Source organism: Bos mutus, chromosome 16 (genome assembly GCF_027580195.1).
Source record: "Bos mutus isolate GX-2022 chromosome 16, NWIPB_WYAK_1.1, whole genome shotgun sequence".
NCBI classification, from domain to species: Eukaryota; Metazoa; Chordata; class Mammalia; order Artiodactyla; family Bovidae; genus Bos; species Bos mutus.
The window spans coordinates 5403954-5428221 of NC_091632.1; the positions used below are offsets into that span (position 1 = coordinate 5403954).

General features: G+C 59.3%; 1 protein-coding gene across 1 annotated transcript in view; it reads left to right on the forward strand.

Moving 5' to 3' along the window:
• NAV1 (neuron navigator 1) overlaps positions 1-24268 on the forward strand; it is a 197015-nt gene that overhangs the window by 101727 nt on the left and 71020 nt on the right. The window contains 2 exon segments of the mRNA XM_070384624.1: positions 17315-17417; positions 20629-20994. Of these exon segments, the coding sequence (XP_070240725.1) occupies positions 17315-17417; positions 20629-20994 (469 nt within the window).

Sequence of the window (24268 nt, forward strand, 5' to 3'; positions counted from 1 at the left end):
CAGAACCCTTTCCGCTCCTGCAGCCTTCGCGCTAGCTTCATCCCTTTCTCCCTTAGGAGAAAACCCTGCCGTTTTTAGGGAAGTCTTCTTTGCCAGTATGTACAGTATTGTACAGATTACTGCACAAATTAACCAATGACCCTCACACTCTTTCACCATGAATATATAACCGAATATATTTCACTGATTGACACTGTCAGCTACTACAGGACAGTTTCATAGACTGCTTTAAAAAAAAACAAAAACAAAAACAGGAACCTTAGATGGAGGGTGGAGCAGGAATGTCTTCCCTGAAACCACATCACCACTCCGCCTGACAGACATCCCTCCAGCTCCAGGTGAGGGAGGGGAAAGTGTGGTGTCTTCAGTTGGGATGGGGGGTTGGTGAGAGCTGAGACCAGAGTGGCCCAAGATGATAGTAATAATCGTAACTGCTGCTTTTGAGTCCTTCCCGTGTGCCACGACTTAACAGATGTTATCTAAGTTAACCATCTCACTAACCCTAAGAAGTAGAGGTTTCGTTGTTGCTGACTCTTTTCTACCCCAGGGACTGCAGCACTCCAGGCTTCCCTGTCCTTCACCAACTCCCAGAGCTTGCTCAAACTCATGTCCATGGAGTTGGTGATGCCATCCAACCATCCATCCTCTGCCGTCCCCTTCTCCTGCCTTTAATCTTTCCCAGCATCAGGGTCTTTTCTAACGAGTTACCTCTTCACATCAGGTGGCCAAAATATTGGATCTTCTGCTTCAGCATCAGTCCTTCCAATGAATATTCAGGACTGATCTGCTTTAGGATGGACTGGTTTGATCTGCTTGCAGTCCAAGGGACTCTCGAGAGTCTTCTCCAAAACCACAGTTCAAAAGCATCAGTTGTTCAGTGCTCAGCTTTCTTTATAGTCCAACTCTCACATCCATACATGACTACTGGAAAAACCATAGCTTTAACTATATGGACCTTTGTCAGCAAAGTAATATCTCTGCTTTTTAATATGCTGTCTAGATTGGTCATAGCTTTTCTTCCAAGGAGCAGCGTCTTAATTTCTGGCTGCAGTCACCATCTGCAGTGATTTTGGAGCCCAAGAAAATAAAGTCTTTCACTGTTTCCCCATCTGTTTGCTATGAAGTGATGGGACTGGATGCCATGATCTTTGTTTTTTGAATGTTGAGTTTTAAGCCAACTTTTTCACTCTCCTCTTTCACTTTCATCAAGAGGCTCTTTAGTTTTTCACTTTCTGTCATAAGGGTGGTGTCATCTGCATATCTGAGGTTCTTGATATTTCTCCCAGAAATCTTGATTCCAGCTTGTGCTTCATCCAGCCCAGCATTTCACATGGTGTACTCTGCATATTAGTTAAATAAGCAGGGTGACAATATACAGCCTTGATGTTCTGCTTTCCCAATTTTATAACAGTCTGTTGTTCCATATCGGATTCTAACTGTTGCTTCTTGATTTGCATACAGGTTTCTCAGGAAACAGGAAAGGTGTTCTGGTATTTTCATTTCTTTAAGAATTTTCCAGTTTCTTGTGATCCACACAGTCAAAGGCTTTAGCATAGTCAATGAAGCGGAATTCTCTTGCTTTTTCTATGATCCAGTGGACGTTGGCAATTTGATCTCTGGTTCCTCTGCCTTTTCTAAATCCAGCTTGAGCATCTAGATGTTTAATTACTTCCATTTTTCAGGTGAAATAAAAATGAGATCTCTGAACATTAAGACTCTTGGCTTACATACCTCAGAAGAGTCAGTGATTCTAAAGCTACCATCTGCCTGCCCTGGATATGGGTTCAAAATAGACTGGAGCCCTAAAACTCATGTGATCCCCACTGTCTCCCGAAACTAACTTAGTTTGTAGAGGCTGCCAAGGAGAAGGAGGGGAAGCCAGTTCCTCCAGAGCCCTGCCTGGGGTGGGAGAAGGTAGGAGCCAGGGCAGTGTGCCATGCCCTCCGACGATGCCGTCCTAAATGCCCCTTGTTTGCCCACATGGTTAGGAGAATGACCGCCTGGCCATTTTGTATCTAATCGCCACAGAACAGGAAGTGACAGTGTGGGCCATTACATGTGTCAGATTAACTTGGTCGTGTTGTTTAAACGCTGAATTCTCTTTCTGTGTACTCAGCGTCTGTCGACTCTTAATTTAAAGAGGGAGAGAAGGCAGAGGTGCCAGACGAGAGCCACTTGTCCTCATGTGTGCGGATCTGGGGGCGCTGGGGACGGGGTGGCCCTGGGGGAGTGGCCGGGCAGGCTCGTGGGCAGGTGCGGGAGTCCCCCAGCGTGAGGGCAGGTCACTCAGCTCCTGGGCTCCCTGACCCCACGGCATCGAGGAGAAGGAGTGTCCCAGGACGAGCAGGGTGTTCTGAAGAGCGTGCTGAGGGAGGCTGGAGGAAGGTCGTGAGGCGTGATGACACCTCCCTCATAAAAGGCTTCTACGTGAAATACGGGCCCCTTCTAAGCAGGCCAGAGCTGACACGGAGCCATCCTGCCCGCCCTTCAGAGCCAGAGATCCCTTTCTGCGGGCCTTTCACTGGGGGAAGAGGCTCAGATATCAGGCAATTATCCCTGACACCCACCCCAGAGAAAGTCATTATTCAGGGGATTCTGAAAGCCAACATAATTAGTCCAATTAATCTCTAGCGATGAATTATTCTGTCCGATGATCATCTTCGGAAGCAAAGGATTCATTAGGGTCTCTGGCTGACAGCGGGGAGTCGAATGTCCTTTTATCCCCCTCCCTGTCCCCTACTCGATAGGATGGGTCTTCTCGCCTTGATAAATTCCATCTCCATTAAGGAGGGGCTGGTCGGGAGCAGCAGGACTAGAGCTGGGCTCTGAGGCCTGCTGCCCGCTCCCCGACCTTGTGGTTAAGGCCTGCGTGTATCTAGTGGGAGCGTGGGGGCAACTGGGTACAAGCCGTGTGACCAGCCAGTGTGGTAACCAGGGGTCATCATGGACTTTCTGCTACTACTGAGTCGCTAACTCATGTCTGACTCTGTGATGCCACAGACTGTAGCTCGCCAAGCTCCTTTGTCCATGGGATTTCCGGGGTGAGAATACTGGAGTGGGTTGCTATTTCCTTCTCCAGGGGATCTTCCCCACCCGTGGATTGAATGCATGTCTCCTGCTTGGCAGGTGAATTCTTTACCACTGGAAGCAGTTAATCTCAGCACATCTGCTGACTGGGGATTCTCCAGGAGTTCTAAGGCCAAGGTCCACGTTTTTGTTGGAACTTACTTTGTATAATTTAGCAGTTGTGGCTCCAAGTGGAGGCAGATGGTGGAACCCAGGGAGGCGTGGCCCTGAGTTGTTGGGATGGGCTGCCTGGGGGAGACGGCGCCCGGGGAGCTCAAGCAGCCACTAAAGAGCTGCCGGACTGGGCGTTGGGCGGGCTGGTCGGGACCCTTGCTGGTCGAGATCCCTGGAGTCCCAGCTCCATGAGTTTGGGATGGAGAGTTTTGTTGTAGCTTTTTTCACTGCATGTTAAAGAGCCATCAGTCCAGTAAAGTATACAGGTCTGCCTCCCCAGGAAAATCACGGGGCAGACGGGTAACAGGGTTTTGTGATGGCCTGGAAAATGCAGGGAGATCTTTAGAGTGAGTTCCTGAGCTCCATGGAAAGCGTTTCTGGTGTCAGGGGAGCCGCTTTCCTCTGATTTGTGTCTGGGCCAGGGAAACAGAGGCGGAGGTGTCAGGGAGAAGAAAAGCACATCCTATGAGCGGCCTGAAGCGGTTCAGCGCAGACTCGCACAGAGCTGCAGGCGCTGGCCGAGGGCGCTGCTGGTGGGGGCGGTGACGGGGGGTGGGTGGGGGGTGCGGTGGTGAAAGTCTCCTTGAGGGAGAGCCAGAAGGTGGGCGGCGGTCCCTCAAGGTGGGACAGGTGGACGTCTGTGCTCCGTGGAGCAGGTGCCGGGCCCTTGGGGACAAGAGCTGTGGCCTCTGCCCTGGAGGCAGACAGAGGGTGAGGAGGTGAGGGATGGACAGAGACGCAGTGTGAAGGCTTTGGGCAAGCCTGCCACGGGCTCCAGCAGGGACCCCAGGGCAGGACGAGTGGTGTCTCTCCAGGCTAGGAGGTCTGCGTTCAGATAAACGTTCCTGGGCTGTTGGGGTGGAGGTGCGGTTACATAGCCATGTCAATGTCGTATGGGCCGAGGGGATGAGGCCAGCAGGTGCTGGGAGTGGTTCCTGCAAAAGTCGGGTGTGCTGCTGGTCCAGAGTGACGTAGGCATCACATGTTCCATCGTTTGCGGAAGTGATCACTGAGGTGGCCAGGAGGGCTTCCTGGAGGAGGTGTGACTGGGCACTGAAGCACAGGTAGGAGTCACCCAGCGGGGAAGGCCCTTAGACAAGAGCAGTAGGGGATGGAGCGTGAAGGGTGGTGATACATGGGAAAGTGGTGCAAGGCCAGGCCAGTTCTCCAGGAGGCCTCGAAAGTCACCCGAGAGACACTGAGCTCTCACCCTGCAGAAGCCCAGGGTGCTGCGCATGGCGCGGCCTCCCCATCCTTGGGCTGTGGGTGGGAGAAGGGTCTGTCTGAAGCCACCTGAGCCACTCCCCAGCCTCTGGCTTGGGCTTGGCACTTCTATACTGAATTCTTTCTGTGGAGGAGAGGAGACGCATAGACATCCGTTCAGTCCTCTGTTTACCCTGGTCCCCAGGAGCCCAACCTATTGTTCCCATGGCAACTGTCAGCGGTGGGTGGGGGCAGGGAGGAGGGCAGAGCCCCAAGTCATCACCAGGCTACCCCGCCCCGAGAAGAGGGGGCAGATGGGAACTGCTGACTGTGATGGGAGGTGGGGGCACCGGGCAGGAAACCTGAGGGCCAGGCCCCCTCTGTCCTTTAAGCAGACAGCGTGAGGGCCAACTGGAGCCGGACCTGGCGCGGGCCGACCCCCATCTCTCTTCCTGCCCTCCCGAGCGTCTGCAGTCTCATTGATGATGGATGACCCTGGGCCGGGAGGGCAGGGCTCACGGCTGCTGGGACCTTCTGCTGCGAGGGGCTGGAGTCATTTGCAAGGACGCCGGGGCCTAGATTGTCAGCAAGCTAAGCTGGACCGTGGACAAACCCCCGGGATGGTGGCTTTGGTACGCGGTCCGTCTGCTGACAGATATGGGAAGCCCCTAGCGGCCGGGGGAAGGGGTGTTCCCTGGTTCCAGTGAGCTGTTAGGTGCTTTTTCACTGAAGACCCCTGATGGGCAGGAGGCAGTCCCAGAGAGGCGCTGGGCTCGGAACAGCAGGGGCCTCCCCTCCTCCCCACCCGCCAACGCACCCCCCGACCCCGAGCTGCAGGGCCTGCCCTCCTGGTGTCACGAATGTGGAGGGGTTTGGCACACGGTGCGTGCTAAGTCACTTCAGTCATTCTGACTCTGCGAACCCTTAGACTGCAGCCCACCAGGCTCCTCTGTCCTGGGACTTCCCAGGCAAGAAGACTGGAGTAGGTTGCCGTGCCCTCCTCCTCCAGGTCATCTTCCCACCCAGGGATCCAGCCCACATCTCATGTCTCCTGCATTGGCAGGGGGGGTTCTTTACCACTAGCGCCACCTCCTAACACACAGGAGGCGCTTAATACCTCTTACTTTGCCTCTTTGTTTCCAAGGTAGTAGGACAGGTGGGCTCAGTTTGGCCAAGGGCCTGCGTATTTCTCAGAGGCAGGCGGCCAGCCCCAGCTGCTGGCTTTCTGGTCCGCGGTCTCCTCTGGAGGATGCCTCGGGCCTCAGCCCCGTCCCAGCCTCTCAGCTCTGCGTCCTGCTCCAGCCTGATGGGTCCAGGACGGTCCCTCGCACCAGGGAGGAGGATGAACACAGAGAACACCAGCTTCTCCGTGTCCACTCGGGCATGTGGCGGCCCTGTCCTCTGCAGGCCCCTCTCTGCCCAGCCCCGGGCACCCCAGCCGCCCCCTGAGCCCTGTGCGTGTCCCTGGTCACAGGAGGCCCTCGACACACAGCGGGGACTCGCCGCTAGAACATCTCTGCCCTTGAGGAGGCTCCGGCAGGAAGACCTGTGGGTTCTTCCAGAACCTACACCCCATGGGGAACGTGGGTATGCGGGAGAGGCTGGGCTCCCCAGGAGGGTGAGCTCTCCAGGGGCTTTTCCTTGGGAATTTGGTTCCATTCAAATGGCAACCAGTCATCAGCTACCAGGCCGTCGGGGTGGGGGAGGGGGGCATGGGGGGGCATGGGGGGAGGGTGGGGTGGGGTTGCGGGAGGGTGGGGGGTGAGGGGTCAGGAGAGGGAGGTTGGGCAAAGACCAGAGAAGGCCCAGGGTCCCCCGCTCCCTCTCCCTGCTCCTCCCCGGCCAAGCGCTAAGTGGGTCCCAGGCTCCTCCAGCGCATCCCCAGCCTCACCCCCTCCCCGCATGGGACCAGGCCAGAGCTGAGGCTGGTCCCCTGGAGGAGGGGTCCTGGTGCACAGGTGCCCCTGCCCACCCCTGCCTAGCCCTCTCTCCCTCACCCAGATGTGGGGACCAGCCGACCAAGCCCCAGAAGAGGCTGCCCTGGAGGCCGCCCTGTCCCAGCCTGTGGGCCCCAGCCCCCCTGGGCGAGGCCGGGGGTGGGGGCAGGGAGGACGGCCTGGAGCTGCTGGGGCCCAGTGGGTTCCCGCACTCCGGGCCAGGGGTGGCCGGCCCGCCTGGTCTTGGCACGTGGGCTGTGCAGCCTGGTGGGTGGCGCTCTAGGAAGGTTCCTCCCAGGCCAGGGCACCCGCAGGCTACGCAGACAGAGGCCGGAGGGGCAGTGCTTCCTCGAGGAAGCGCCAGGCAGTCCCATGCCTGCCAGCAGTCCTGGAGGTGGGGACGCCGGCTGGCCCGCCGCCCAGTCCCGCGGCCTCCTGGCAACCCTGTTCCCATTCATCCCATGGGCAGAGCAGGACAGGCCTCCTCCTGTGGCCTGGAAGGCCATGCTGGACGCCAGCCTGTCTGTCAGGAAGGGCCTCCAGGCGCCCAGTTCTACTGTCCTCCTTGCCAGTTATAATTTATTCTGAAAAATGGTGGACATCAGTCAGACTTGGACTCAAGATTCCTACTATAGCACGTACACCAGCGGTGTGACCTTCGGGAGCTGAGTGGCCTCTCTGAGCCTGGCCTATCGAGTCAGGATAACTGCACTCGGCCTTAAGTAGACACCTGCTCATCTCCCTTCCTGCCTCGGAGGACACTGCCTGCCCCGCAGGGCCCCAGCCAGCCTTGTCAGGTTTATGCCGGCTTGCTCTGCCCCCTCCCCCACTGGTTGGAAGGGCTTCCCAGGTGGCACTAGCGGTAAAGAACCTGCCTGCTAATGGAGGAGACGTATGTGGCGCGGGTTCGATCCCTGGGTCGGGAAGATCCCCTGGAGGAGGGCATGCAACCCCTCCAGCATTCTTGCCTGGAGCATCCCATGGACGGAGGAGCCTGGGGGGGCCACAGTCCATGGGGGCGCAGAGTCAGGCACAACTGAAGCAACTCAGCGGACAGGCAGACCCCTCGCCGGAAGCCTTCTTGAGACTTAGCTCCCCACCTCGCTGCTCTGGGGCCCAGCCCGGGTGAACGGAGGGAGTCTTGGCCTTCATTAGCCGGGTTCATTCGGTGGGTGTTCGGGCTGCCCTGGAGGTGTTGCTGGCAGATGGGCTGAGCCTGAGGGCCCCCAGGGCGGCGGGGAGCAGAGGGTTGAGGGGATCAGTGACACAGAAGGCTTTTTCAGAAATGGAGCCCCCAGGGGCGGCCGGGTGAGGCGGGCGGCAGCTTTGCTGTGGAGCAGATGCGCTCCTGGGCGAGGGGCGGGGGCCTCCTAGGAGGGTCCCCCTCGGGGCGGCCCCGCACAGCCAGGCCCTGCCCCCAGCTGTCCCCCCGAGCCCGCCCTGGGGCCTGGCCGCCTCCACTGTACACCCGCCTGGCTCTGTCGTCTTGCCCAGGTCTCTGCCACTCCGTTGGGCCTCAGTCTCTCCCCTCAAATGGCCTCGAAGGCTCCCGCCAGCCCTTTGACACCCGCCCTCCTCCAGACTGGTGGCAGGGCATCCAGGCTGGCACACGGCCTGCTGACCTTGTACCCACAGCCCAGTCCCCGTGTCCCAGGGCCGGCATCTCATCTTACAGGTGAGACAGGGGGGTCGCAGATCATGTTCCTGTGGATGGTCCCGAGGCCATGCTGGCTGCAGGCCCCTTGCAGAGGGCGGGGGGGCAAGGTGCAGCCCCTCCCCAGGAGCCAGGAAGGGCAGGTCTGCAGAGGAGGCTGGAAAGGGGGGATCTGCAGCCAGGGGTGTTAACGCCGGGAGCGCCCACCCCCAGCAAGGCCGCCCCTTCAGAGACAGTGTGTCTTGTCACTTGGGCCCTGGGAGGCCCAGGAAAGGCAATGACGAGGGGGCCCAGGGCAGATGGGGCATGAGAGTGGGCAGAGCAGGGCGTCACCCCGCTTGCCACTGACTCGGACGCTGTGCTCCGGCAGCTTTCTGCCCAGCCCACCCTGGGCCCCCTGCACCTCCAGACAGGCCCTGTTTATAAAGTCGATTGCTGGACTTGCAGGGCACCAAAGGGGAACACCTGTGGGTGCGCCGGGACACTGGTGCAGACCATACCGGGGGGCTTGGCGGCGCTGTTGGGGGGCTTTGGTGACCCAGCTGCCCTCTCTCTGCTGTGCTGCCACCAGCCAGCGCGGGGCTGAGGCCCCTCAGCAGTTCAGGTGTGGCTGATACAACTGTGCTTAAATGTAGTAAGTTTCACCGTGAAAGATGCTCGACTGCATAAATCGTTGGGTAAATGGAAATTACATCCCTGCTGAGACGCCCACAAGGGTGGCTGCGAGCAGAAGGACAGACAGTAACAGGTGTTGGCGAGATCGTGGCGCGGTCGGCGCCCTCAGCTCTGCTGGTGGAGACGGGTCGGTGAGGCCGCTCCAGGAAGCAGCACAGACAGTATCCCGTGTTGTGTTCCAAGGCATTTATCCAAGAGAACGGAAAACGTGTCCATGTAGAAGTTTGGGTACAAATGGTTGTAGCAGCTTTAGTCATAAAACAGGCAGAAAATGGAAGTGACCCAAATGCCCATCAAATGACGAGAGCAGACACATAAAATACAGTGTTCCTGTACAGGGGAACGCCGTGCACGCGGCGTGCGTGTATAGCTTCAGACGTGGAAAGGCGTGAAGTACAGACACATGATACGTGAATGAGCCTTGAAGGTGAGAGAAGCCAGTTACAAAATGCAGCGTGTTTGAGATTCATTTCTGTGGGGCGCCCCAAACAGGCAGATCCACAGACACAGAAGGGAGGCCTGGGCTGCCAGGGGCTGGGGCGAGGGGTGATACAGACCTTCCGGAATCGACAGCGGCACTGGCTGTACAGCTTTGTTGTTGTGCGGTCCAGCTGCCAAGTCGTGTCCGACGCTTTGTGACCCTGTGGGCTACAGCACGCCGGGCTCCTCTGTCCTTCCCTGTTTCCCGGAATTTACTCAGACTCGTGTCCATTGAGTTGGTGATGCCATCCAACGTCACTTTGCAACTTTACAAATGTACTAAAACCCACTGAATTGTGTACTTTAAGAGGATGACTGTCACGCTCCATGAGTTAGTTCTCTGTAAACACACTGTATACATACGTGCATTTGTGGATCATGGCCAGGATAATACTAGATGGTGATATTCCCAGAGTCAGACCATCTGGTCGCGATCTTGGCTTTACTGCCTTCAGCAGCTTACTCATCCTCTCTGGGCTTCAGGTTTCTCAACCATAAAATGGGGGTGATAATCAGACCACCTCAAAGGTTGTCAAGACAGTTAACACGGGCTACAATCTGAAAGTCCAGAGAAGTGTGCCTGGCAGGTGGCAGAGGACTTGGCCAGTCAGCTGACCCCAACATTACTAGAAATCCCCAGGGCCCTTCCGATTGTCGCCACACCTGGGCCCGGGCCCAGCCCCGCCCGCCCCCACCCTCTTCCTTCCCCTCCCCCTCTGCCTGCAGATGGTCCTCACTAATGTGAGAACTGTTGCCATAACAACAGCTCTGCCCCCAGCAGCAGCGACTCCATTGGAGCCGGTGTCACGTGACGGCTCTGGGCAGCATCACCATAACACTGCCAGTGAGCCAGGAGGTTTATGGGGCAGGAGAGCCAGGCTCGTCAGGGGACAGGCCCGACCCCCACGCAGCAGGCAGGCCACCGTCAGCAGGAGGCCAGCCCTGGAGGCCCAGGAGGATGGGGTGGACAAGAAATGTCGAGAATTGGCTCTCTAACCCTGTAGGCCTGTAGCCCTGTAACCATCAGAGGGAGATAGAGCAGACAAGAGGGAGCTGAGGCGGGCGCCCCCGGGTCCCACAACCCTCTGTGTGGCCGCCCTGGACCAGCAGGTCTTTCCCGAGGCAGACCGTGCCGGACGTCAGGGAGTGGCTGTGCTGGGCTGGCTGGAGGGCCTGAGGGCTGCCTGCTGCAGAGAGAGGCCGCCAGGGCCCCCAGAAAGGGCCGGGCTGGGCAGGGTGCAGGGGCTGGAGCGATGACCCTGCTCCCTCTTGCCCATGCGCGCGTCTGCCCAGGAGCCCTGCAGAGCAGAAGGGCGGCCAGGGCAGGGCTGTGAAGCCTGACCCACTCTCCAGAGGGGGCACTCAGCTTGCAGCCGCTGGGGCAGAAAGCAACGGGTCTCCATGCTCTGGCCCCGCATCCGAGCTCGCCGCCTGGAGCCCACGGGTGCCCGGAGGCAGGCACTGCCCCTCTGTTCTAGCCGGCGGCTCCCACTGGAGGTGCCAAGCCCCTGGCTGTTTCCCAGGAGGATGGCAGCCCTGGCATGCCGGGCACCCAAGGGGGCTGTGCTAACACCGGGAGCTGCCTGCCCTCAGCATTGCCGCAGCGCCCGGCGGCGCCCCCTGGTGGCCCGTCGGGGACAGGCACACCCCAGGGTCAGCACAGAGAGACTCCTGGGGGGTGAGGCCTGGGAACCGGGAGTGGGCTTTCCCAGAGAGAGGACGGTGCTGTTTGTGCCCAGGGAGCACACTTGGGCTGAGGGCCCAGGACACACTGCCCCGAGGCCCGGCCTCTGGAAGTCAGAGCCTGGTGTCAGTGGGGAGACTGCTCTGGAGGCTGCAGCAAGGTGTCCGGGCTCTCAGATGGGACCCCTGGTCGCGTTGCCCGTAGTGGGGCTTGGACGGTGCAGGTTCCTGGGCCCTGGCTCCAGCCCGGGCATCTCTAGGGGTGATACCCTGGCACCTGCACTTTCAGCCCTCTCCAGGAGGAGAAGAGACATTTACTCAGGCTTCACCAGCTGCAGAGCTCCACAGCCAGACGGTCAGAATTGACTAGAGCCTTGAGTGTCCCCAGACCCAGCTCCCTTATTCTATCCATAGGGCAACTGAAGCCCAGAACGGGGGAGTAATTTACCCGAGGCCCCACAGCCAGCTGGCCCGCACCCTACGGAAACCACGTGCCCAGCCCCCCAAGCCGCCTCTGTCCCTCCCCCCCAGCCTCACGGCTCCTCTTGGCCGAGTGCCCCCTGGAGACACGTTACTGAGGGTCCCTGAGCCAAGTCTTCTCATTCAATCAAAATCGAAACTGCTGGTGACAGGCAGACACCCCTGCCTCACAATTCCAGCCCAGGGGAGTCCTTCCTGCCCCCTTCTGGCCCCTGGTGGCTCCTCGCCTTGCCTCACATAGCCTCGTGGCCAGCACCTTGCTTTGTAGCCCTGATGCTGCCTGGGTGCTCTGCCCACTCAGCAGCAGTGGGAGGATCACTTGCTGGTTGAGAAGGTTCAGGCTTCTCCCAGGCAAAGATGGGGACCTGGGAGCCCTCCATGGCAGGAAGCATGGACTGGCCACGCCGTAGGGCTCCGTAACAGCTGCCTCCAACAGTACTGTGACTTAAGAGGGGGATGACTGAATTAGTAACAGACTAAACTGTTCCACACCGCATGCTGGTAGACGGGGAGGCTCTGGCACGGAGGCCCACCCCAGGCTCTTGCTGGGGCCTCTGGGCTCAGAGAGGAGTGAGGGGGTGGAGTTGCAGGAGGACCGCTTGGCTCTGCCCGACGGCGGGGAGGTCTGTGTGCAGGGTGCTCTGTCCTCTGTCAGTTTCAGCCCCGCACCAAGCCTCACATGAGACAGAGCCTTCAGAGGCCACGGCCCCTGGGAGTCCATCTAGGGCAGGGTCACTGGCTGCCAGAGTCCACAGAACCCATCCGTATGACCTCTGAGCAATGAGGATATGTGAGGTGGGCTTGCAGTGCCTGCCCCGGCCAGACCTTGAAGGTCATGTCCTAGAGCAGAGAAGACGGACAGAAATGAGTCAGACTCCCAAAGACGTGGGACTCAGTGTCCACAGAGTGGTCATCTATAGACACTGGGGGTCGTGTGGCGGCACAGATGCCCAAGGACCTTCTGGTTAGGGGTCATGTTGTCAGAGAAATGTGTGTTTGTAACTGGCTCTTAGACAAAGCTATGGTTTTTCCAGTAGTCATGTATAAATCTGAGAGTTGGACTATAAAGAAAGCTGAGCACCAAAGAATTGATGCTTTTGAACTGTGATGTTGGAGAAGACTCTTGAGAGTCCCTTGGGCAGCAAGGACATCCAACCAGTCCATCCTAAAGGAAATCAGTCCTGAATACTCATTGGAAGAATTGATGCTGAAGCTGAAACTCCAATATTTTGGCCGCCTGATGCAAAGAACTGACTCATTTGAAAAGACCCTGATGCTGGGAAAGATTGAAGGCGGGAGGAGAAGGGGACAACAGAGGATGAGATGGCTGGATGGCATCACCAACTCAATGGACATGAGTTTGAGTCAACTCCGGGAGTTGGTGATGGACAGGGAGGCCTGGTGTGCTATGATTCATGGGGTCACAAAGAGTTGGACACAACTGAGCGACTGAACTGTAACTTATTATACTGATATTTTACCTGTGTGTATTAGGGGCCTAAACTGTGACAAATTTTAGAATTTATAGAAGATTTAGGTGCTATCCTTGGGACAATAGGGTCAGGAGAGTTTTTTTTTTCTTTTTGGAAGTTGCTGAGAGAGGGTGTGTGAGAGAGAGAGAGATGCCTCTCTCAGGTCCTCTAGCCTGGGTTTCTAGGTGGATGTAGCTTGTGCTGTCTCAGACAGGTCCTTTACACAGTGGTCACCCCCACAGGTGACATCTGAGTGCCTCTCCACCCCAGGGCAACACGGGGCAGCCAGGCCGGGGCCTCCAGTGCCCGAGCCTCGGGCTCGCCCCTCCCCACCGGGTGGTGCTCACAAGCCTAACCCTCTCCAGCTGGAGCGACGTGCTGTTTCTTTTGAGCTCTGAAACGCTGGGGCTTGAAAATCTTCCTCTTGAGGCACTTCCGTTCCTTCTGTTGGTTCCTGCCTGGTCCATTCACTCGGGATGCAGGAGCCAGTCTACAGGCTGGGCCCCGCCTCAGGCTGAACTGAATGTGTTGCAGGTAAGTCTCAAGTGTTCACTTGGCAGCCTCTGAAGTTCACGTCATTGTCAGCCGGTAATTCAAGCTGTGCAGAGCTTGGGGAAATGTGCCTGCTGGGTGAGGGGCCCTGAGTCCCCCTCCTTCCTGCATGCCCCTAAATCTCTTGGGGTCGTTGTCCTCTCGCCCACTACATCAGGTTTCAGATCTAAGGCGAAGAGCTGGGCAGGGCATGTAGCTCCAGCCAATCCAGGTCGCCCCCCTCACCCTACCCCACTCCTGTGGAGAACTTACTGTGGGCGTAGCACGCACGACAGCTCTTTAATCCCCCTGACAGACCGGGGAGTGGGTAACACTATTCTCCCCTCTTCGTAGAGCATACAGCTCAGCAGGGTGGTGAAATGCCTCGCTCCAGGTCAGAAGGAATGGGGTGGGAGTTACCGCCAGCACCTGCCCTTGGCTGTGTGGACTGGACCTATGGTACCACTAGGCAGCCCTTCCTTTGGGACTCAGATTGATGGTCTTGCCGTCCGGGGCAGCCTGCTGCCCGGATCAGGCTTCAGGCAGAAAGCACCCTGCTTGCCATCATCTTCCCAGGGCGCTGCCCCATCTCCAGCCCCAGGGACCCCTGTGCTCTACTTCCAGCTTTTCCCTCTGCACTTGTGGTGGGAGACGCAACCACACAACTCTCCATGTGCACGTCTGCGGGGTGGCAGAGTGGGAAGCCTGTGATCCTGATGTGACGGCCCCCACGGGCTGCCGGCCGGACCACGGAGGGATGCGTCTGAGGTGTGTGTGCGTGTCGGAGGCCCTCCGTGGTCATGGAAAGAACAGCCCTGCAGTCTCACATGGGGGAAGTGCCTGGTTTTGAGTCCACCTCGATGGGACGCTGTGTGCATCTGGGTGGGTGTGCCTGCCCCTCCCCCAAGTGTGCGCACCGGGTGCCGAGTGGACTCCTCACAGAGACAGCAGTCTGTCTGTGGTCTCCTATGAGAAACTCCACCCCGGTGCATGCTGGGAGGATGCTGTGGTCTCCTAAGAGACGCTCTGCCCCGGTGCATGCTGGGAAGATGCTGTTTGTGGCGACTGTGTGTTACCGTGGTGATGGCTGGTTTTAGGGAGACTGTTGCCACCTTCTGAGCCTGGGAAGCACACGTCCAGACATCAGCCGACAAAACCTATCATTGTCAGAGTCATGTGGGCCCCGGACAACACCCCACCCCAGTGAGCCTCGCGAAGATGGTGGAAAAGGGAGGAGAGGGATGACGGCTGTTATCGGTTTGGGGTCAGAGATGGGTAGGGGTGTGGGGTGAATCTTTTTACAGATGCTGCTTATTCGTAATTTAGAGTTAAAAATGTGAAGAGTACAGACACCGCCAGGCTCTGAGGCGCCCTCACCATCCCTCACCTGAGCTGAGCCTTTGGGGAGCAGGGTGATGTGCCCCAATATGGCCACCAGGGGACGCTGCTGGGGCGTGGAGGGATTGATGGGGTGGCGCTTCTGCGACTGTCCTCAGCCCTGCTCCGTCCCAGCTCTGTCCCCGCCTGCCCCCCATGCTCACCTGCTCCTGGGGTGGCACCCTGGTGCCACATGTTCCTCCTTATTACATTTCTGCACCTCCAGCCAGTCACCTCACCCACCCCCAAGAGCCATGGACCCGGTTGGACTGGTCACTTCCAAGGACTTCTGTGGCTCTGATTTGGATACTTTGGGGTAGCTCTGCCCCACTCTACTGGCATGTTATGAGGAGGACCCTGTGTGAGTTAAACACTTTGCTCTGTTTTTTTTTTTTTTTAAGACATCGTCCTAATGGGACACACATCCGTCCATTCTTTTTATGTATGTTGACTGTGGCCGAGTCCGTCCATGCTTGTGATGGCCCCTGAGTACCTGCTGTCCTGCCGCTGGTGGCACCAAGATGCTCTGTGAGGTGCAGGGCCCCGCCTCTGGGGCTCAGTGTCTCCTCCATGAAATGGGGCAGCTGCACTGAGCTCCCCCACTTGCCGTGTGCCTCCACTCACTGAGGCCTGCAGGGGGTGGCACACATGGTCTCCAGGTGGCCCTTGGTCCCCTCCTCTCTGGACCACTCACCCCTCGGCTGTGTGCACCTTTCCCCTTGTCTCTGCCAAATCCATGGAAAGCCATCTCGCTGGCCCAGAAACCCATGTCTCAGCAGCATATTCTTGGTCCTCATATAGGCGTCTTAGGGCCAAGGTTTAAAAATACATATACACCTTCTGACCCTGCCTGTTTTCCACGCCAAACCATCATGACAACCATGAAACCGCGCCAGGTGAGCCTTGCCAGGATAAACAGTCACGGGCAGCAGAGGAGTGATGTGAGGAGCCCGCCCTCATCCCTCCCAGCTGCCAGCCTTCCTCCGCCCCGGAGGAGGGGAGGAGAGGAGAGAGGACTGGGCTGGCCTGGGTATGGAGCTGCTTCTCGGGAAAGGTGCCCCTGAGGCTCTGGGAGGGCCGTGCACCTGGCTCCCTGCCCCCCTCCCCTGCCCCCGCCTCGCTGACAAGGCAGGCCGAGCAGCCACCAGCCGAACTTAGTCTTGGGGAAAATGCCTCCTGAACTCAGAGATGTCCTCTGTGACAGCTTTTAGAGCCGCACACTCCTGCTGGGTCTGGGTGGGTGGGGGACTCATGGGCTCTAGGCTGAGACCCCGGGGGTCTGGTTGGGGCAGTTGCCTGGGGGTCAGAGCTGTTGAGTTTTCCCTGTTGCTTTGTCGTCGTCTCTGTGGGCCCCTGACTCTCCCATGTCGCTTTTCAGGGGCACTGAGGGAGCTGCCCACATTCAGTGACTGGTCCAAGGCCCAGGAGAGGCCATGGCTTGGGCGGACTGTGTGTGCGCTTCACTGAGGCGTCCTGGCTGGAGTGCAGGAGTGACGGGGACGCTCTGGAGTGTCCTCACACTCGGTACCCTCAGTCTTTCGGATGCTGTTCCCCCGGGAAGGCGATGGGGTCTGTTTCAGTTTGCTGTGGTCACCTCTCCTCTGTCTGTGGTCATGCCCTGCCTGCAAACCACAACTGGTTCCACAGCCCTGATTCTTCAGGAGTCTGCACTGGGGCTGCGCCCACACGCATTCGCCCGGATGTGCACCTCTGGCCTGGCGTCTGCATGCCCAGCCTTCCCGCGGCTGCTCACTGCCCCTCCCCACCAGCATCTCCGGGGCCCTGCACGCCGACGGCCCCTGCAGGTGCTCCCAGTCAGGGCCTGATGCCAGCTCCCACCAGCTCCCACTGCCGACCCCCAGCACCACACCCTGGCTCTGGGCTCAGCGACATCACAGCACCCTTGCAGAGTATTTCTGCCCCAGAGACTGGCCAACACCACACATCCGGGCACCGCTGCCTCCAAGAGCCAGGGTGAAACACCAATCCATGCACCACGGCAGGCTGGGTATTGGGCAGATGTTCCGGCTAACCCCAACCACGGGGGCCTGGTCTGGAACCTCTGCTAGGAGAAGCTGCTGCTGCTAAGTCGCTTCAGTTGTGTCCAACTCTGTGCAACCCCATAGACGGCAGCCCACCAGGCTTCCCCGTCCCTGGGATTCTCCTGGCAAGAACACTGGAGTGGGTTGCCATTTCCTTCTCCAGTGCATGAAAGTGAAAAGTGAAAGTGAAGTCGCTCAGTCGTGTCCAACTCCTAGCGACCCCATGAACTGCAGCCCACCAGGCCCCTCTGTCCATGGGATTTTCCAGGCAAGAGTACTGTAGTGGGGTGCCATTGCCTACAGGGCACCCCAAAGTGATGCAGGCCAGGGTGGTCCTGTGGGTGTCTGGGAGGACACTGAAGGCTGGTGCCCCTGTCCCTTCCAGGGCTGGGACCTCAGGGGCTCAAGGGTGTGTCCCAGGCCCTCAGGAAGGCCTGAGAGGCAGTCATGTCCCAGGGCCCATCCAGGGATGCAGCCTCTGGCCACCTCGAACTCAGCAGTAAGTCCTCCCCACTCACCCAGCTCCTCTCCTCCCTCCAGACCCTGAGTCCCAGAGAAAGAGGACCGTGCAGAATGTCCTGGATCTGCGCCAGAACCTGGAGGAAACCATGTCCAGCCTTCGAGGGTCCCAGGTGACTCACAGGTAAGAGCCCACTGCCCCTCCTTCCCTATGTGGAGGGCGGGCCCCCCACCTGGGCCGGGGCAGCATGCACTGAGTCCATGGGGGCAGTGCGCCCTTGCCTGGCGTCGGCTTCTGCTGAACAATTTGACTTCATCTCATCAGGCTGGAGCCTCACTGGATGGGTGGAAGGAGGAGCCAGCACGCGGCTCAGGCCGTGACTGCCCTCCTCCACGCCCTCCTGGGTGTCCACTTCCCCGTTGTCTCAAGGGCTTGCTCACTCCCTTCCTCTCCCTGTGCTGAAGCTTCCACATGCCCTTCCTGACATGCAGCAGCCTTCTTGCCCCCTCAGCCGGCAAGCGGCCCAGCCTCTGCGCCGTGCGGACACCCTCCTCCAGCCCCTCACGAGCCCTTGCAGCCCCGCCGTGCGGGGCACCCCCGCCCTCCTGCCGCGCCTCTCTCTGCCCTGGTGTCCTGGCCCCAGGCTCAGCGTGACTCAGAATTTCCTGCACTGGCTCCTGGGGCTGCCCAGATGAGCTCATGCTGTCAGCTCCAAGGGGGACAGAGGGCCGGGCTACACCCTAGGGGTAGGGGGCAAACCGCCAGGATTGAGAAATCCTGGGGGTGTGGAGCAGGAAGGTAGAGAAGAGTCGGTTCCTCCCCACCTCCTGGGATTGGAAAATGAGAGCAAATAGGCAGTGGGAGAAGGACTTCTCCTGACCCAAGTGTGTGGCCAAGTTATATGCAAACCAAACTTACATACCTCCAGTGACAGAGGACTCATTACTTCCCAGCCATCCCATCCTTGTGGGGTGGTGGTGACTGTGAAGTGGAGCTGAGTCTGGCCTCAGCAGCTCCCAGCTCCCTTGCTGAGATCCCCTTGTTCCTCCTTCCCACGCTCCTCCCCAGCCCTACCCCATCCCCCGCCTGGGACACTCAGCACATCGCTCTCAGACATCTGAAACATTTCCCGTGATAAGCAGAGCCTGCTGTCTCTGTGACTACCTCTGCTCGAGCCAGCAGGATTCTAACTGCTGAAGGAATGTGATGAGGAGGGCCGAGAAGAAAGTGGATGTGGGCTCTGGGAGGCTCTGGGACCCTGTACATCCGTCTCCAGCCCTCCCAGCCCTCCCAGCCCTAAGCAGGAACCCACGTGGGACAGGGGTCTGGCTCGAGTCCTCTCACTGTTTTGAGGACCCAGTGGATTAAGTCTTGGATGCCCTCCTTCCCCAGCCAGGGAAGTTGTTGGAACAACTCAGCCCCACCTTGCCTGCCAGCCCCATGCCAAAGAAGGCCCACGCGCTCTGCTCCTGAGGGGTCACACCCCAGGTGACTCACCCACAGGGCAAGGGCAGCAGCCCCCGTCTCCTGTCCCCACCCCCAACCCCCGCACGAAGGCAGCTTGACGCCGTGCAGGCCCTGCTGCTTTCTGCAGGGGAACAGGAAGGCCTCGTGTGTAAAGTTGACCAGTTAGAGGGCAGCGCCTGGGCCTCTGGCTTGTCTCCCTCTATGGGAGAGGAACCAAGAGCCCTGAAGCGGCCCTTCTGTTTGCTGTGGACCCAGAGCCACTTCCTCCCTGAGCCTTTGGTTTATGTTATTCCTGGTGCACACTCTGATAGCCAAAACAGTGACTCCCTCAGCTTTGATGGCTCTTGTACCAAACGCTTTACATCAATCAGCCCTCCCTCGGCCCTGGGAGCGGACAGGGTGTGCACACAGGGCCTGGTTAGAGGAGGAGCAGCGAGAGGCTGGGGAGAAGGGGCCACGTGCCAGACTCGCCCAGGCTGATCAGGGTGCTTCTGCGTCCAGCGAGCCAGGGGCAGAGCTCCCAGGACAGACACGGGCTGTGTCCTGCAGGAGCTCATGGCCCAGTGAGCATGCCCAGCAAGGCGATTTTCACCCTGGAGTCACAGGCTGCCTGTAGTTTAGTTTAGTTCCTTTTTGGAAACCTTTCCTCCCGTGCTACTTCCCCTATTTCTCTGGCTCGATTCCCCCACAAGGAGAGAGTCTGGGTCAGGGGGCTGGGGCTGCAGAGGAAGTGAGACTGCCCTCCGGCCACCCCCAGCCCGCTCCAGCCCATCACGCCGTCCACCCCACACACGTCCTCCCCAGAGAGGAGCAAGACTGGAAGGTGGGATCTGGGACTGGAAATCAGGGACCCAGGTTTGAGCTAGAGTTTCGGCCACAGACTCAGAGGTGTCTGGAGGTATGTTTGGGATAAAGATGAGTGGTGGGGTCAGGGCTGCCCCCTCACCGCACTGCCAGGAGAACAGAACCGGGGGCACAGCCGCTCTTGGTGCCAAGTTTGCCCTGAAAACAGGCTTCCCTAGAGCGCCCATCCCGACCAGGACTGTCACGCCCTCTTCCTTCTCTCCTAGTCTCCTTGACACGGCAGCTTGTTTTTATTAAGTCCTTACCGCGTGAGGCCCAGTCCCGAGTCTCAGGCAGAGAATCCTCCTGCTTGCTCGTCTGACCCGAGCAGCAGGAGTGAGGCCGGCCACCTCCCAGGACCATAGGCGCCCCCTTCAGGGAACTTACATGCTCCCCAAGCTCTGCGTCATTAGAGAGAGAAAGTGCGCAAGGCATGGCAGGGCCGGCAGGAGGGCCCAGGGGAGACACTGGGCAGCAGCCAGGCCAGGAAGCCTGCTCACTGACCGCCCTGCCGTCTTGGTCCTGCGCACCCACAGGGCTTCTACAGGGACCACCATCCGGCTCACCCTGAGCTCATAACAGAAAAGAGGTGCTGGACGCTCTGAGCAGAGTGGATGATCGAGGCTTTCTACTCTTGCGTGACCCCTCCCACCCTGCCGCATGGGTTCACTGGGCACCTTCTACATACCAGGCACTTGCATGTGGTCCTTCTGAATCTATATATGATGAAGCTGTTATAGTTTCATCTCCATTTGACAGATGAGGAGATGGAGACTCAGGAAAGTTGATGAGGACTCTGGCTCACTATCTAATAAGTAGAGGAGTCAAACAGGGGTCATATTACCAAATCTGTGCCCTCGGCAGTGGACGGGATCCCTTCCCTTCTGCCCACTAGCCTCTTCCTTTGACACCTGCGCTGACACGCAGCAGGGCCTACACCCTGAGAGGCCACCTGGAGGCCGGGGGTGAGGGTGGGGGGATGCTGGGGCAGGAGTGGGGAGAGAGGCACCACAGGGTGCCTGAGGACAGTGCTCGGGGCTCCGCGCAGGGCCCGAGGGTAACCAGTGCCTTTCTGCCTGCCCAGCTCCCTGGAGATGACTTGCTATGACAGTGATGACGCCAACCCCCGCAGCGTGTCCAGTCTGTCCAACCGCTCATCACCCCTTTCCTGGCGCTACGGCCAGTCCAGCCCGCGGCTGCAGGCCGGGGACGCGCCGTCGGTGGGCGGCAGCTGCCGCTCGGAGGGGCCACCTGCCTGGTACATGCACGGGGAGCGCGCGCACTACGCGCACACCATGCCCATGCGCTCCCCGAGCAAGCTCGGCCACATCTCGCGCCTGGAGCTGGTCGAGTCCCTGGACTCGGAAGACGTGGACCTCAAGTCTGGCTACATGAGCGACAGCGACCTCATGGGCAAGACCATGACGGAGGACGACGACATCACCACTGGGTAGGGGTGGCCTGCGGGCCGCTGGGAGGTGGGCAGTCCGGTGATCGGACGTGGGAAGGGCGGGTGGACCCCGGGGGCGGGGGATGGGGGGGTGGAGGAGGTGCGGGGGACGGTTCACGGGGACCGCGGAGGAGCGAATAGCCCAGGGAGGCCGAGGGGACCGCAGACAGCCCGGCGCATGGACCCCCGTAGGGTTAGGGCGGATGAACCTCGGCCCGGGGCCGGGGCTGCGCTGTGATCAAGGTCGAGGACCGCGTGCCGGTCCGGGCAGCCGAGGGGGCGACGAGGGGGCTGGCGTCTGGGGGAGCTGATTGGTCAGCGAGGGCGCCGCGTCACTAGTCCCTGCAGCTGTCACTCTGTGCCTCGCCCCGCCCTCCTGGTCTCCGCCCCCGCCGGCCAGTGGCTCCGGCGGCTGCGTGTGGGCCTGGAGAGTCAGGGTGACAGCGACCCGCCCCGAAAGGCCGCTGGAAGAGAGGCCAACGCGTTTGTTGGCAGCCCTGGCCCCAGGCGCAGCACTATCTCCGCTGCCTCCTCCGGCCCCGGCCCTGGCGCCCTCCCTCCCCTGGTTTCTCCTGCAAACCTCTGCCCGCGCTGCAACGTCTATCCAACAGAGCCCGTCGAGCCCTTTACCGCCTTCTTCCTCTTGTCTCTTTCTGCCCCGGTAAAGCCTAAAGCCGTTTGGTTCGTGGAGCAACTTGGACAGAGAGGCGGGGGAGCAGTCTGGAACGCAAGGGGAGAGGGCAGGAGGAGAGGGGTGCTGGAGTCTCGGTGTTCAAGCCAGGGGCTCCCAGAGCCCGGGGCGCTCCTGGAGGCTCTCGGGCACCCCCACACACACCCCACATCGGGCACCCCCATCCGCCCACCTGCCACCCCCACCCCTGTCTGGCTCCGCCCCCCCCTCACCCGTGACACAGGAGGCTGCAGGGCCCCTCCCCGACCCCTGGGGACCACCTCTCCCCAGTAAACAGATTGAACTGGAGGAGAGTGGGAAGTAGCTGAGGTCCAGGCCATCCACTGCTCCCCACCCCGGGGCTGTACTGGGAGGGCCTGGCAGGGCCCGTTGGGCTGACAGGCTGCTCTGAAACAAAACAGCTGACTCACGAACGGGGCTGTTTACTGGGTGTAAGTCCCAGGGGCCAGCCGACCTCACGCTCGCATCGGCCAGCCCGGGGCTGGGACCTGAGATGGCTGTCCAGCTCCTCCTGGGCACGGAGGGTGTGCTGGGCCACTGGGAGCCTGATCCTTGCCCCAGGAAGCCCTTCTTCTCTGAGAAAGTGTCCGGTCCTGCCCCTGACAGCACCCAGCTGGAAAGGTCAAAAGCACAAGCCTTGGGGCTGAGGGCTCTGAAAGCCCTGCTGTGTGGGAAGGACCAGGGCCCCACCTGCAGGGCCCCCCACACCAGACAGAGGCAGGAGAGCCGGCGCCCCAAGCACACAGGGGCCATGCAGAGCGCTCCCTGGCCAGGCCCCTGCCCTGGGAGAGAGCCCAGTCTGAGGCTGGCGATGGCACCTCCAGCAGCTGACTGGCTGTGTGAGCTTGGACAAGTGCCTTAACCTCTCTAGGCTTCAGTTTGTCTCTGCTCAGTGCAGACGACTGTAGAACCCGTGCCACGGTGACTTTGAAGGTTAAGTGCTTTCCTCACGGGAGGTGTTTGGAATAGCTCCTGGCTCTTCGTAAATGCTCAATACTCGTTGAAGTGAACTGAAGTCGCTCAGTCGTGTCCGACTCTTTGTGAACCCATGGACTATAGCCTACCAGGCTCCTTGGTCCATGGGATTTTCCAGGCAAGAGTACTGGAGTGGGTTGCCATTTCCTTCTCCAGGGGATCTTCCCGACCCAGGGATTGAACCCAGATCTCCTGCATTGTAGGCAGACGCTTTACCGTCTGAGCTACCACGGAATCCCCAATACACGTTAGCTCATATTTATTGCCATTATTCCTATTATTGTTACTGTTATTCCTATCATTGTTAAAACGCCCTCTCCAAAGGTCAGTAGGGACTCTTGCCCTCTGTGGGACCCAGACTCGCCCCCCCCGGGGACCAGGCGGTCCCGCAGAGCCCCGCCGGGGTTGGCAGCAAGGACCGACGTGTCAGCAGCTGGCCATTCCTGGGGACACAGATGGGGGATGGGAGCCGGGAAGACGCCCTTACCCACCCTCGAGCGCCCGTCTTTGTTCTCTGCCCCTGGACAGCATGTATGCCCGGAATCCGTGTGCGGGACCCTCCCTCCCTGGGTTCACTCTCCCCACAGTCCAGGGACGCCTGCAGTTCCCAGGGGTGCAGAGTGTCCGGGTCGATACCCGCCGGGCGGACCTCACTGTGCCCTGCAGTGCTGGAGCCAGGATAGCTTCACGCAGGCTGCTGCGGTCAGGCTGCACTCAGCAGCCGCGCTCAAAGCCCGTTACAGGGAGTTTCAGTGTTCACGGCCCCACCAGCACCGCGAGCACAGCAGGCCTTCAGTGCCCTTGAGCAGCCCGAGTTGAGGGGAGTCCGTTTACGTTCCTCAGTAATTTTCACGTAAGCGGTATAGATATAGAAAAAACGGAAAATAAAGACAACGTAAGCGGTTGCTCCTCAGTTACGAGTTTTCACAGTTAAGGGTTGTTTTTTTCTAGAAAGCTAGAAGCGAGGTGTCCTGGGTTCCAGCAAACCTGAGCCATGCTTGCCAGCCTCTCCCTGGCCCTCCCTCCCCCGCTGCAGTTCCCATCCAGGTTTGGTAACTTACCAAGCGCCCTGCTCCTGAAGAAACTGCTTTTCCTACGCATAAAACAGGCAGAGCTGTTCTCCGTTCCCAGCGGCGACTCCTCATCTGCCCGTCAGCCCCTGCCCATGGTCATTCACTTCCTGCCTCTCCAAAGCCCCAGCACAGGGCCAGCGGGACAGGTGAGGCCACCCCCTCCCGGTGGCCGATAGCTGCCACGAGCCGTCCAGGTGAGCTGCAGACAGCAGGGACCCCCAGGCTTTCCTGGTGCCCGCAGTTACCTGCTGGGGGCCGTCCACCTGGAGCTCTTGGCAAGTTCACGTTCAGCCCTGAGTCAGATCCCACCCCAACTCCATCCAAATGCCCTGTCCTTTCCTGGGTCGTGCATCCGGCTGAGCTCAGGGAAGGCAGATTCTTCAAACTGAAGCTCAGCAAACCAGGATGACGAAAGGGGATGCAGTTGCCAAAACCACTGTGTACTTAAAGTTAAGTATTTAAACAATTGTGGTAAAGTGTGTCTTTTTATATGGCGAATATCTTAACCATGTTTAAGAGTTCAGTGGCATTAATT